Below are 15,010 nucleotides of genomic sequence, written 5' to 3' on the forward strand. Positions count from 1 at the left end.
ATTTAGACCAACACTAGGCCATTGTATCCCGGGGTGGATTTATGTATCATGTGTGCTTTTGATCTGCAACATAAGCACGCTAGTTCTTCACTGAATGCCAAGGTCTGTTCAGAAACTCGACCACCATACCAGAACTGTTCCACTTTAACATAAAGCCTCCTCTTATTGCCCAGAAAGCAGTGTGACCATACAGCACTTCTCATATGTGCCTGTCAGCCCACGACACTAGCATAAATGGCCTTTTAATCAAGCTCCTTTTTTGTCATACTGTCAGTGCAGCTGTGCCTGACTGAGGGAAGCCTAGGACTGGCCGGATAAATGGATCCTATCGCTACTGAACAAAACAGATACAGTGCTTTACCAGTAACATGGCCTGCTCCTGGAGCAGCTGCTGCTGTAGAATTTCCAAGTGCCGCTGCTCCTCTTCTAGCTGTCGCCTGATATACTCCTGTCACATAGAAATTACCCAGCAATAAATTTATTCAAAAGGAATGCATCAGAACCCCCTGGGTGGAACACCACACGCTACTTCCCCAGTTCAGCTTTAACGAGAAACACACTTCAGGATGGATTAGTGCCTGCAGAACAATTTAGGAAGCCCTGCCTCCTGAGCATTGGATTTTGGCCCCTTCCATTCTGAAATTTGGACTCCTCCAAATGTTGCCGGCACGGGCCAGAGCTCGTTTATGTATTTTGGAAGTGGTTTCAAGAAGCAGCAAAATGCACTTGAAGGTTTTTGGAAAGTTAAAACACAGCAAGTCTTGACTCAACACAGCCAACACAAAGTCACATGCAAGTTGTATTAAAACATTAGTTTGTTGCGCTGGTGCGATGAACTGTTAGCAACAGCTAGAGCCAGGCGTAGTGTCGGCAGAGCTGGAGCAAGCTCCCCCAGAAGGGCTCTGCCCAGGGCAGCTGGGACCTGCCCTGCCCTCTCCCCTGCCGCCCTCACCAGAAGCTTCTCCTGAGCAGACGCTGCCAGCCTTGCTGAATTATGGGATGGTTATGACACAAACAAACATCCACCAGGAAACAGATATTAGACCAAACTCTCTTGCTCTTGCGACCTGGCCATCACTTCGCCTGCAGCCTCAACAGATCGAGAGGTTTCCCCGCCGCTTCGCCTGACCCCCTGGAAGAACTCAAACTCTTGAAGCACCAAACCCAAGCTGGTAACGTCCTATCATGCAATTAATGGAAGTATGTAACATGTGCATGCGCACACACACAAGCACACGCACATATTTACAGTGTATGCATAAATAAATTAATGAATCGGTGATACAGTGATGGGAGTTGTAGAAAGTCTTGTGACAGACTGATGAGATAGACTATATTTTTTATGCACACTGGCTGAGCCATAGTTTGGGTTAACAAAAATTCTAAGAGGGGGCATGTCTTTTCTTCTAAAAAAAATGTAAATTCAGAGTGGTTCAGCTTGGCCACATCAATTAACCATTTGTCATTATTGGCACTGTGCATAATTAGCATTTCAACAGTTTAAAAAGCAGCTGGGGGAATACCCGGTGTCTGCCCAAAAGTAAATTGCTGTGCTGTAATTAGAGATTTTCCGTATATTTATTCCCACTGGTTAGTCTTCTCTCCTTTTGACTCAAAAATCTTTGAAATATATAAAAACACAATAAAATTCCCCAGTAACATGATCATCAATGATCTCAAATACAGCGATTTTACTTAAAGAAAAAAATAAGATATATCAGGCCAAAACCAGCATTCCTAAAGTTAATAGGAAAATTACAGTCAGCCTCTAGGACGGTAGTTTTGGCCCTTTCTTTGGGATCAGTATTTTGCAGTACGTGCACAGTAATTATTACCCTGATTATTGCCGTGATTAAAGTTTTTAAAGGACTTTAAACATGCAGATTTCATGCATAAATATAGCAGCCAAATGTCACAGTTTAAAAGGTTTCTCACCTGTACTTTCAACGTATTAAGGGCACACCGACAGAACTTAAGATACACTTGCTGCCTGAACTGGCATACATTATTAGAGCTGATTTTAAACAGACAGAGTAAGAGAAAGATATTGCATATTTAGGTTTTAAGCAGGAAAACCCTCTGCAGCTCAAAGGTTCCATCTCAAATTCAGAATATTCAAAGTTTATGACGAGCCTCTGTCCAATTCTGGGTGCCAGAAGGTGACAAGCAACAGAGCTGCCCTTCTCTGGGAGGCCTTCTGAACAGGGGCATGTCCTGCAAGAACCACTGATACAGCAAGACAAGCCTAGAAACGATTTTCAGCCCCAGTGACAATTTTGCCAATTCTGATGGTTTTAGTCAAGCTCAGGGGCACGAGATGAATTTAGAATGAGTACTGCAACAAGACTTCTTTTTTTGAGGGAATATTGAGGCTGCCAGAATTTTCCATAAAGCCCTATGATCTATGTTAGTGCGTTTGCTGTCAGAGGCAACAAAGGTGGAAGGGTCAGTGTTACGTTGTCTCTAAAGCTGCTTTAGGCTTACTAATTTTTTAAAAATCAAATTAGAATTTAGAAGAAACAAACTTATTGCACATATATCTGTATCATGGACTCACCTGTTCCCTTTCTACTCTCCTCTTTTCCTCCTCCGCTCTTCTTCTCTCTTCCTCTTCCTTACGCCTCCTCTCCATTTCTTCCAGACGTCTCTTTTCTTCCTGTTCTCTCCGCCTTTGCTCACGCTCTTGTTGCCTTCGAGCTTCCCGTTCTCTTCTTTGTTGCTACAAAAAGGGAAAAGAAACCACAAAGTTTTACTTTTGTTGTTATCAAAGAAAGAGGTGGGGTTGTTTTCTACTGTGAAGAGAAGGCTTTACCAGGACTGGCAAGCTCTGCAACTGAGTGACAAAACATTTTATGCAAGTGTTCCACCAGGAAACTAACTCATACACAGCACACAACTACCCCTAAAAGCAGCCTCGCTTACTCTCTCTGGTTTCTTCATGCACACACACAAAGTCACGTACCATATTCCTGACAACTGAGGTGTGGAAGCTCACTGCTGCTCTTCAAGAGAGGCTCACACTGAAATCTCATTCTTTGAACAACTGTTCAACCCAAATCTTAATCAGAATGACACTTTTCTTGACTTCAACACATTATCTAAATGTTGCCAAAAGGAAATTATCAGCCCCACTTAATCAGCTAAAATTCAAGTGACAACTATCTGAGCTTTCCATAAGCAGCTTCTCTCTTAACACACATCATGGTCTGCTAAGAATTTGGTGGTGTTGGCCCAACAACCAAGTCTGATTTAAGGCACTGCCCAAAACTTTGCTTAAGAGAGAAGGAAGGCTGACCAACAGCACCTCAGCCCCTCCCAAAACATCAAAAGCACCTATATGTAAAAGAAGGAAAACAGCAGAGCTATGCTTTTACACTTATACAGATAAGCTTTCATGCATGACCCAAATACAAAGTGGCGCTGATAAGTCTGCTCAAGTCTGGAAAGGACCTGGAGAACAGCTCTAGAAAGCATGAACTGACTCATTTATGTCTATATAGCCCCATGTATGACTTCAGAGGAGACATTTTAAATGCCCATACAGTCGTGACCAACTCTTCCTGCGCTTCTACAGAAGCATCCAGTTACTCCACCTACCTCAAAATCCCAGGCAGCCTCCCACAACTGCCTAAGTGTCAAAAGACCCAGCTGTCTCCTGTTCAACCATCAACTGCAAATATCGCTACAGCATTCACTTCCATTATAGATTTCTATAATATGCTAAAAAAATGAAAAATTTAAACCAAAAAAAGCACACTCAAATTTAATCCCAAGAACAAAATGAAAACCTACACTGGTTATTCCTTTGAACGTTTAGGTTAAGGTTAATGTTATCACCAATTTCTGTTGAAGCAAAGCTGCCATAGGTTCTCTAGTCTTAAGGCACTCCAAGCAGTCTTGCAAGAGCACTCAGATTAAGCTTTTATTTGGGTTCAAAAATCCAGTTACTGGTGTGTGTTTCATAGTTGTGCTCAAATGAAAAAGCAAAGGCCAATCTACACTCCCTGTGTTACTTCACGGAACGAGCTTTCTCTGTTTGGCACATTACCCTGCATGACTATGAAGTAACTGGAAGTTCAACAGCCTTTTCCATCTTCTGGAATCAATACTGACATGACAGTGGAGAAGAAACATTGGGGGAACAAAAAAGATGGTTAAGAATTAGTAGCACTGCAATAAAACAGGCTGCTTTCCGATACTCTTTAAATATCTGCAGTTTGGGGAAAGATGCAACTTTCTTGAAGACAATTGTTGGAACACACCCACTCTGTAACTATGAAGCGTTCCTTCCTCAGTTCTCTACCACCTTCCCATGCCACAAGGGAAAAGCTCTTTTTTTCCCCTCACATTTTCTCTGTCTCGTCAGAAACACAGCTTCCTTGCTTTTGCCTCTCCTCTCCCAACTAAATACATCTACCAGCCTTTTCTCTCTTGCTTAAGCAAGCTCGCTTTGATGAATGTAGATATAAAAATAGCAAAAGTGCTGCAAGGCAGCTATGGCACGCGGTGCATTTCATAGGTTTCACTGCTCCCCCTCCTTCAGTTTTTAAGCACTGTAAAAGGATTAAGTAGGCACTTTTATTTCTGAATATACGCATCTGTGTCAAACATTTTCTATATTTAAGTCAATATATTCAGGTGCCTCTTGGCTAATCAAGTCTGACAGGCTCTTTGTTTAAGAAAACTAAGATGTGAAGTACAATAATTCTGTTGCCCTGAGGATGCAAGAGACAGCACACTGCTGACTGGTTAATATGAACATTTATCAGCTCAAACACTTCTTAAACATATGAAGCCTGTCTGTCTAACAATATTGTGTTGACATTGTTAAGTGGATATATTGCAGGTCTTGGGATGGCATAATTCTCACTACAAGGAAGATGGGTACAGCTTAGGTCTTTTAGACGAAACAAATTCGTCATTTCTCAAATCAATGGATAAGTAATATGCAATAATTATAAAAATCTGATCTTAATATGAGAAAAATAAGCTACAAATTGACTAAGAGAGACAATTTCCCATGGCATCATGAAATAAACATAATCAGCTGTTAAAAGATGAGATTTTTAAGCAAACTGTGAGCCAGTGTGCTAGCTCAGGACTGACAGCAGATGTTTATTATCCAGCAAAAGAAGAAGAAGGATCCTCTGCCACCAGTGAGCATTCAAGTCTAGTTTCCAAAGCACAAATGCACTATTGTCTTTGCTCCAAAGTACACAAAGAGATGGGGTTTCTCAGCATCGCTTCCATCTTCCCATCAGACACCACCTCAGCCCCTCACCAGGTGGGTGGGCAGGGAGGCACCCGGCACCACCAATACCCACAAAAACGCCCCGCACAATCCACTTATTTCCAGCCCTCGCCATAAGAGAGAAGTTTCACCTCCTTTGCATGTGGCCTTTGAAACCTGAACATTGAACTACTGGCCACTAACAAAGTGGAATTTACTCTTAACGAGCCCAGAGAAAGGAAACGTACAGTGACAAGCATCTCTCGCACCCTAGTCTACACCTTGTCAAACTGATGGCAAGGCTGGTTGGTGGCAAGCTGTCATTGACCCAAGTTGGCTCCAGAAGCAGCCCTTCAGCTGACTTCCTATCACCCTTCTGTTGGCACAAAGTTGCTTTCCTGACTGCCTCTAGCAGCTCTTCCATGAGGACACACCAAAGCCCTCGTCACCACGTTCCTTACGCTTGCCCACAGAGTGAGACAGGTAAAAACCATTAGTTAAAACTCATGTCAATTCTATTTATAAAACCTGGGCTTCTGAATTTAATAAATCATGACTGCTAGATATTAAAGTTCTATCACGCACTCCAAAAAAGGCCTGATGTAAAACACTGTTACCCAATAGACAGCAGGTATAGATCCGGATTAAGTGAAACTATGGATGCATATCCAGATCTTCTTTGGTTGGATATGGTATTACCAACTTTCTTGTACACATCAGATGAAAAGCTGATTTTCAAGGAGCTAACTGTTAACCAGAAGGTAAGGGCAAGAACTCTTCAAATAAATTTCAGAGATGCCAAAACAGAATTTTGACAGAGCCCAGACAGCCTCAAATTACTGCACTTCACAAAACCGGCATTTACTAAGCCAACAATTAAAAAAAAAAACAAAACAAACCAAACACAGAAAATACAGTGTCAATACTCTGGCTCCTTATCCAGGTTCAGGGTGCATCAATGATGATCGTGTTATGGTACTAGACACCTCCAAACTGAAAGACCATGCAGTAGAGCACGATTTACCAGGAGGGGGCAATGCAACTACACATGCAGCTGGTGTACACCAATGAATTCAGGACTTCATACAGTGAATTGCTGAAGATAAATACAGACCTTCTAATTTTATATTCATAAAATATTATTACTCTGTCCTATATTCAGACGAAGGTTGATAAATACATACATTAGTATTTCTTTCACAAAAAATTAGGTAGCTGGTATCTGTTTAGCAAGAGGATTGGAAAGATTAATAAACAGACTTTTGCTTTGCCCACACCAGAGTTGAAGCAGAAGTAGAACTTCTTAGTCGGTACCAGCCAAACTACAAGCGATTCAAATTAATCACATATGGATAATCTCCCGTTCCATAAAAGAAACAAAGCCCTGGCAAAAATTGCCTCCAGGTACACCTGCATTAGCATCTTGGTTCAGATCAGCAGTGCTCTTTTGAAGTGAATCATCCAATCATCTCCACTTACCAGGATTTGTTTCATATTTTGAAGATGTCTTGGAGTGCCAGCCACTCCTTTTGGATGAAATTAAAAAGGCAGATGCACTCCAACCACAAGCAGGCACACAGTCTAGACCTCAGCTAATCCAAAGGAACTCCTCCTGTCTTCAAACACATGAAGTCTGTGGGTCCTTAGCACTTTAATAATTGTGCTCCACAAATCTGCTTCTACTGGACCGTACTACTTGCCAATGGACCACTTCAAAACATCCATCTTAGGTTCTCATAACAAGGGATAGAGACATCATTTAATGAAGTTATCCTGGACTACAGAAGTCCAAACAGAATGGGATTACGCTACAGCTAATTCTGAATCTCCCAAACCAGACTTAATATCACAAAGTACAAATTCAAATGTCTTTCCATACCCATCACACTGAACACTTGTGTTTCCACACCACTGAGAAGAAACACAGGCCTATGTCAGAACAGCCTGGAACAGCTCAGATTTCCTTTTTTAACTATCTAAACACTTACATGACACATAGCTGATACTTATGCAACTAATCTATGTATGATTTTTAAAAGGGGGATGGGAGTGAGGACATGCAATCCACTTCCCAAAATGTTTCAGGTAATTCTCTGCACTTTGACCACATATCATCTCTACCCCCTCAGTAATAAAAAAATGATAAGGTTTCCCAAAAATGAGTTTTAGAAGTCACCTATATGCCTTTTAAAAAGTAATCTTTTCTCTAATACTGATGAGAACTACAGTTTTTGGCAGATGTCCTAAACACCGTTCCTGTTGCAGTCTCGGTCAAAACTGTCTAGGCTCTGTGCCAGCATTGTAAGAACAAGCCCTCAATGTTAATTTAGGAAGCTGAAGGGGGGCAGAAGGAGGGGAAATATAAGCAACTTGTTCAGGGAGATTATCTAATGCATAAAATTCTTCCCAAAGAATGTTAAACAGGTATATCCAAACATACACTTACTCTACACAAGCAAAAACTACAAGAAAGCAGGGCTTGGTGAAAACATCAACACAGTGATGGAAGCCCAGAGATTCAATGCCTGAGACTAATCTTAACTCACATCACCAGGCTCTTCATTGTTTACTGGCTTCATGAAAACAGGGGGGGTGAGTTAAGGACAAAGTGACAACATTTCAATATTCTGGCCTTCAATTGTGTCACAACACTGATGTTTATCTAAATATGTGTCTACCACCCTTCCCCCATCTTAAAGAGCTTGTTTTGGCTGTTGTTTTGTTAAAAATCACTTGGGATCATACATTTTTCCAACACATGATCCAACAAACCGAGTTCTTCTGAAAGATCAGTGTGAGTCTACTTTTTAATTAACTTTAAGAACAATACGACCACCCCATCACCTGCAAAAGGAAACATTTATAGCCCCTCATTCATATTTATGTCTCAAAGGGAATCAAGTTGAAGTCTCAATAAAAGGTAAAAGCTTTTCCCTTACAAACTTTACATGGTTTACTGTGCAACCTTATTCATTAAAACACCAACCTATACTACACGCCATCTTGTGGTTGCTGAAGTTGTTAGTTCTGGTTTGTATTATAAAAAGTAGGACTGACTAAACACAACTTTCAGGTAAGCGCCCTTTAATTGCTCAATAAATTACGATTTCTGCAACATCCCCAAAAAGTTCATTCCTGTGCAGCAGAGAGGTGCATTGATTTGTTTTTACTACTAGCAGCAGCATCTCCTGTATTTTAAAAAGGAATTCCAGATTTTCAAGAGCTGCACTGATTACTAAAGCTAAATGACCTAGATAATTTAATCGCAACCCCTTTCCTCATCAAAGAAGTACTGCCTAATGAACCTTGGAGGTTAAAGAGGCATTTAAAAAAATTAATTGATTCTCATACTAAAAAAAAATTTAGAGGCTAAGTGGTATTTCAACTTTTGCTCACCTTTGACAATACGAATATTGTTTTCATATTGTCTCATGGTCTCTTTCCTAGCCTCTTTTTATTATCTGCTACCCCCACAAAATCACTACAGAGTCTAAAAACAGTTGCAAGAGCTATGATGTTTATCTTGGCAATCTTAGAAGGGTGGGGAAGAAAAAGAAGAGAAATGCAGTTTATACGCCTTGCCCTTGTCCCTCTCCTCCTGGCTTCATGTGCAGCTCAGTCTTTGCTACCAACCCCTCATAGCAGCACTAAACTCACTTGTTAATTGAAAAAGACGGATAAAGAGCATAATGTGACCTGCAAAGCTGTTTGGAATTTTGTATTATTTGTTACGTAAACACGTCATGGTATGCAAATCAACATTTGGTCCTGGTTGTGTCCTCATTAAACATCACCAGGATTTGGAAAACCAGACTGGGTGTAGTTTTTCCATCACTGCTAAGCGAGCAGTTGAAACAGCGACTCAAGCAAGAGGTCATTTAAGGACGACTGGAATTTGACCCTGCACTTCCTGAGGAGCCAGAAGATCGGTTTCAGTTCAGCTCTGTGTCATACCCAGCTCTGGCCCGGAGAACTGTTTTGAAATCCTCCTACCTCTGCAGCTCACACTGTGTACTCCATCTACATATATACAAATGCACACGAGATCTTAGGAGGTGAAAAGTATGACAGAACAATATTGTACCTGTACATTCATTTTCTTTTATCTTCTGGTAATGTATGCAAATTGCATGCTTACCATATCACAAAAGTATGATGCACATATTTGTAATTTTTGCAGAAATATCATTTTAACATTGATTTATAAATCAAATTTATAAATCTAGGTGGCTTTTAGTCATCATGTTACTATGCATGAGAGAGTAATAGATAAAAAAATAGGCTTCTTCCTACCATGAATGAGTGCCAAACAGAGATGTTTGAGAAAGCTTTAAAGGGAAATTTGAAGCATGTCATGGCCCCAGAAAAAGTAATGTTGAGAAAAAAAATCCATCTGGGAATAGTTAACATCTCCCCTTCTCTACAGCTACCTAAAGTCTAGACATGTTGCCTCTTCTTTGGAACAGAGACCAAGACACAGCCTTCCCCCAAATACCTTCAAACAACCCAGCTTTGGCTCGTGTTGCCTCCATAGGAGCTGTTGGATACTCACTTTGGAAGTCGGCTCATATTCAAGTAGCCAGACATGGATTTAAGTGCTTTGCCCTACGTTTGCCAGTTGATTTGCACGTTTTCTTTCCTGAGATGTACTGGGGCTACTGGGAACTCTTTAAATGGGTGCGGGAATGGGAAACACGAGCGGAAGAGGGGCTTTTTCACCCCCGAGCTCCAGCCTCTTGTCTGTACCTCTTCCAGCCGCCTCCTTTGCTCCTTCTGCTGCTCAATGCGCTTCTGCCTTTCTGCCAGCAGCTGCCTCTTGTACTCCTCCTGCTCGCGGAGCTGCTGCTCCTGCAGCAGCTGCTGCCTCCGAAAGGCCTCGGACCGTTCCTTGTTTTCCTGCTGCAGTCTCAGGAAATCACGTCGGAGGGTTGATTCTCCAGGCACATTGACAATGGAACTGCAACAAGAGGAAGTGAAAGCCTCCCGGACAATGAAGCCTGATGGGCCATTAAAGACCTTTTCCAAAGCAGGGGAACATTAATAAAATATAGCACGATGTTAAATTTTCATCTCGTTTCTTCCGGAGCAAAGGCACTGGATGCATGTCGAATACACGCTCTCAGTGGAAGGCGTGAAATGAGGCCAAGCAAAATAAGGACAGACTCTGACATTATGGAACCCCGACCAATCATATTTGCCATAAATCTCCCTCCATCCAGAGCACGCTGGCTCTAAGCCATTTGAGGAGGGGCTTTAAAACCTTTAGCAGTCACAGAATAGGTATTCAAACCCTTTGGGTGGTTTCTGTGGCTTGAGCATTCACTTAATAAGAGACAGAAACTTAGCATGTTCCTGATTTGCAGTCACAGATCTTTAGACTTATTTGGCATGGTCTGCCCAGAGCCCTCCTCCCAAAAGCAATTATTACCTTGGCTCTCCTTCTTGTTCAGGCACTTCCTCCTCTTCTTCCTCACTTCCACTATACTCATACTCTGTCTCATCTAACAGAAGAGAAACAAAGGCCTAGATAGTGCTTATATTTAATTTTAGGACAGTGGGGGTTGCAGTAACGCTTTAGTGAACCAGTTCCTATCCCCTTCAGTGAGAACATCTGTCACAACCCTAGAACTCATTGTACATATGCAAGCCCAATTTCACACACTTGTAGAGCCGCACAGTGCTTTAAAGCAGACTTCCAGCAAATTCCCTGAATTACACCAGGTTTTACACGTAAGACAAGACACCTGGAGAACCTTGGCACCACCTGAATAAAGAGAACAGGGTGCCCAAGACATTTGCTTCATACCTCTTATGGTGGGTTATTTCCTGCGAGACTGGTTTATGGCACCATTCTAGGAATGAACCTACCACAGACCAAAAAAGGGAAAGGCACGTAGGCCAATATCCTCTCCTAAATATTGTTTAATGCTTTTGTGGAAGAGGGAGTGGCCCAGAAGTGAGTAAATTTAACTTATCTGAAAATAAGACACTTGAAACTGATACTTTCTCTGTAGAAGACAGAGCAAAGGCTAAAAGCCTTAAAAAAAAGAACCTTTTAAGGGTCTGGGTTGTTTGGAGCTTTTCTAGGGGTTGGGATTAGAATGCAAAGCAGGACAAAAATATGCATTTTTAACAAGCTGAATACTTGATTTTTGAAGCTGCATACCTTTCTCTCCTCTCTTCTTCCTGGTCCTGTCTATATGGTCCTTAAGCTGGATTCGGACTTGCCTTTCATTTGGTTGGTCACGTATAAAGGGATGTTTCAGGAGTTGTTCTGTAGAAGGTCGCTGCATATAATTCTTCACTAGACAACCTTCTATAAAGCTGAAAAACTTTTTTGACCTGAGAAAGCAGGGAGGGGAAAAAAACAAAAACAAAATCAAAATCAAAACAAGTTCACAGGTAAAACTCTGTTCAAACATTTTTTTTCTGTTCTTCATCAAAGTCTAATTGCTTTCCTCAAAGAGCAGGACATCCCAGAGGATGGTAAAAGTGCTGTCTGCAAATGAGCCCCCTAAACAGAGCTGAGTGTGCTCAAGCTGAGCACTGGGCTGGATGGACACAGAGCGATACCCACATACCTTCAGTGCTTAGGCACGGCCTCACAGTAACATACCCTCTTTCACAGGCATAGCTGCCCTGAAAGGTAGGATCTGTTAGCGAAGGTAAATCATACAAACACAGCTCTGCTACTTCTGGACCAGAGCTGGGTAGCATCCAGCTTGCTTGGAGCACGGGTAGGGCAGCTCTGGTGTGTCTCCATCTGCCCACGCTATCTAAGGGCACGTCTGCTTCAGAACAGCCGTACCAAAAGCCGCAAGAACTGCGGCCAACATTCCCCTGACACAAGCAGCACCACATTGCTTTTGTACACACCTGGGCTCACACAGTTAGGTCTGCGAGAATATAAGATTATTTTATTCTTTAGCTGAAGAGCCACACACACAAAAAATCCTCAGAGAACAACAGGTGGGTGTTGAACAGTGTTGTCTGTTCAACACAGGCGCTTGGGATCAAATTCTCACTGACGCAATTAAATGGTATGAACTGAACTGAGCTCCTTCTGCACACCACATAAAGTGACAGGTATGGGAGTTAGCTAAGCTGGAACACCACTTCCCTAAATTTGCAGTTCATTTGAACTCTTGGAAGAGGACCTCTCCAGATAGAAGTCACCAAACAAGCTACCTTGCAAAACACCAGAAATATTCAAAACTGCATTTTTCATCATTCGGCCTATCTTCTCATAACCTGCCACTGAGCACACTATCAAAACAGTCGAGCCACAGCAACACTGGTTTTGGCCAGAGTCACTTTTTGATTACTAAGTGCTCTCAATCCACTCCTGTGCTTAGGTGGCAAACACCTCTACTACATGGTTAAGGGTAAAAACAACAGGGGTTTCCATCCATCACCTCACTTTTGTACTGCAATCTAAGAGGCTATATTCAAGGTGCTTGGTGTTTGTTTGTTTGTTTGTTTGTTTTATTCCTCACACCTTAAGTGTTATTATTCTAAATGAAACGTTAATGAAAGGCTTATGCAAATGCTGTATATGAATCTCTATTCCTTTTACATACGTAGAAAGCAAGGGGGGAGAGGGATGCCTTGACAGTACAAATGCATAAACAAGTCAATCCAAGCAAAGACCAAGCCCAGCAAGCAAGCTAAGTTTAAACTATGTTGATATTGAACAGGCAGTCAAATCACTTCATTATTTTGACAGGATCACAGCATCCCGTGATCACATTCAATCTATATGAAACCTCTTTCTAGGGAGTATTTTTGTTTCATACGTGCCAGTTGTAACCAGTAACTCGGAGGAAATCCTCCGATACGAATTGATTCTTCTCAGCTGGCAAGAAGTGCACACTCAATTTCAATCGTTTACAATAATTATAGTAAAAGCTTCCATTAGTTTTAATAGCTCCTTTCAACTTAGCAACTAGAACACTATAGTAGTGTTCTGTTTCCGTGTTACGATTCATCTGAGAAAACATACTGCATATTAAGAGGGCTTTGGGAGCTTTTTTTAAAATATGGGTCCATTTGTCACCTTAATACAGATGCTACTCTGTCACAAAAAAAGCTTGTTTTTTCTTTTCATACAATTGAGATGAAATTTCTCTGGGACAAACAGAACTAAATAAACAACGCACACTTTTTATTTGATGCTTTGATTCAGTGGCACAGAAGAGAACAATAGAGTGATTTTTGCTAACTGAAATTGCTTTACAGTTCTGTGGAAGCATTAACAAAACAGCATGAGACGAGACACAAGAAAACATCACACTTCAAAAAGGGCTACGAACAAGAGATAACTAATACATACCATTTCTTGGATTTTAACCGTGGGGGAGGGTTCCTGGGTATCAGAAAGAGTGCCCTCATGGGATGCATGTCACAAAGCGCTGAAGGAAAGAAAACAAAACCGAACAGAAACACACAGACGTTGGCTTAGTTGCTGTCTGTCAATAGCATGGCTTCAGCTTCCACAGCCGTTCCCACCATCCCGACCACACATGCAGCAAACGCAGACAGCAACACAGCTAAATGGAATTAGCCCGGAATGACAACAATTCCACAGCTCAGTGTGCCAAGGGCAGCCCCAAAAAGAGAAAGAGATCGAGGCACAGATTAACCTTCAGAATCAACCATGATGGGAACATCTGTGCATGGCCTTTCTCCAGCCCTAAATAATCTAATTTACATTCTGGTCAATAAAATATTGGGAGATGATGATGGCAGAAAGGGAAGAATGACACAGTTACTGTTTCATACAGACTTCCCTTCACCTGTCCTTCTCTCCCACTAAGGAGGATGCCTCATTTTTGCTCTCCAGACTTGGAGATTTTCTTTAAGGTGTGACAGTTTGAAGCACGTGTCTGTATCCAAAAAGGGACTCCCAGCAGAACTGAAATGAAAACCCATGACTTCTGTCAAAAAAGGTCTTGTTGGTTTCAGAGAATACTTAGTGTGATTTCTGCCAAACAGCCTTTCCTCCTGCTCCATTGCAAAGCATCACGGCAGCGCCAACACAGGGAAACGAGGGAGCAGAGAGAGAAGGCTGCCCAAGAAAGGTCACTAGAAGCAAATCCTCTGGTTTTACCATCTTTCTATGCTTGACCCCTTACACCATCAGCCTAAGCCTGAACCATCACTGTACAAGGAGGTAATGTTTTCCACACAACAGAAATTCAAGAGAAACATATTGATGTGAAGAGGATTCTGGAATCAGAAATAAGGGGCTACAAACTTGGCAGAGAAGCCCCTGGGATGCCTGTGGATCCCATGAGACCACCAAGCCTAGAGATAGACTCTTCAGCCACCGCTGAAGGAGGAGGCAGAGCCCACACACCGGAGGACGGGAAAAACTAAGAGCTGGTCAGCATTTACATTGGATCACAGAATCACAGAATGTTCTGAGTTGGAAGCAACCCACAAGGATCATCGAGTCCAACTCCTGTCCCTGCATGTGACAACCCCACAGTTCACACCATGTGTCTGAGGGCCTTGTCCAGGCTCTTCTTGAACACTGTCAGGCTTGGGGCCGTGACACCTCCCTGGGGAGCCTGTTCCAGTGCTCCACCACCCTCTGGGGGAAGAACCTTTTCCTAATGTCCAACCTAAACCTCCCCTGGCACATCTTCCTGACATTGCTTGCTTACTTCTCAAATGGCTCTCTTGCGCTTTTACACAAAGAGAGGCCAAGCTCTGCTTCAGTTTGAAAATGAAAAATATATTATTGTCCAATTCCAGGCTTACAAAGCCCACAGACAC

The 15,010-nt window shown here is 42.1% G+C and overlaps 1 protein-coding gene across 12 annotated transcripts in view; it reads right to left on the reverse strand.

Moving 5' to 3' along the window:
• MAP4K4 (mitogen-activated protein kinase kinase kinase kinase 4) overlaps positions 1 to 15,010 on the reverse strand; it is a 163,892-nt gene that overhangs the window by 35,321 nt on the left and 113,561 nt on the right. For 8 of the 12 annotated variants that reach the window (XM_065060781.1, XM_065060789.1, XM_065060825.1 and 5 more), the window contains exons 9-14: positions 13,563 to 13,641; positions 11,397 to 11,572; positions 10,659 to 10,731; positions 9,977 to 10,187; positions 2,558 to 2,719; positions 362 to 448 (exon numbers count right to left, since the gene is read on the reverse strand). In XM_065060781.1, the coding sequence (XP_064916853.1) occupies positions 362 to 448; positions 2,558 to 2,719; positions 9,977 to 10,187; positions 10,659 to 10,731; positions 11,397 to 11,572; positions 13,563 to 13,641 (788 nt within the window). The remainder of the gene's footprint in view (positions 1 to 361; positions 449 to 2,557; positions 2,720 to 9,976; positions 10,188 to 10,658; positions 10,732 to 11,396; positions 11,573 to 13,562; positions 13,642 to 15,010) is intronic. The other 4 variants (XM_065060804.1, XM_065060800.1, XM_065060862.1 and 1 more) reach the window with 1 other exon arrangement.

This window comes from Columba livia, chromosome 1, assembly GCF_036013475.1.
Source record: "Columba livia isolate bColLiv1 breed racing homer chromosome 1, bColLiv1.pat.W.v2, whole genome shotgun sequence".
Lineage (NCBI taxonomy): Eukaryota > Metazoa > Chordata > Aves > Columbiformes > Columbidae > Columba > Columba livia.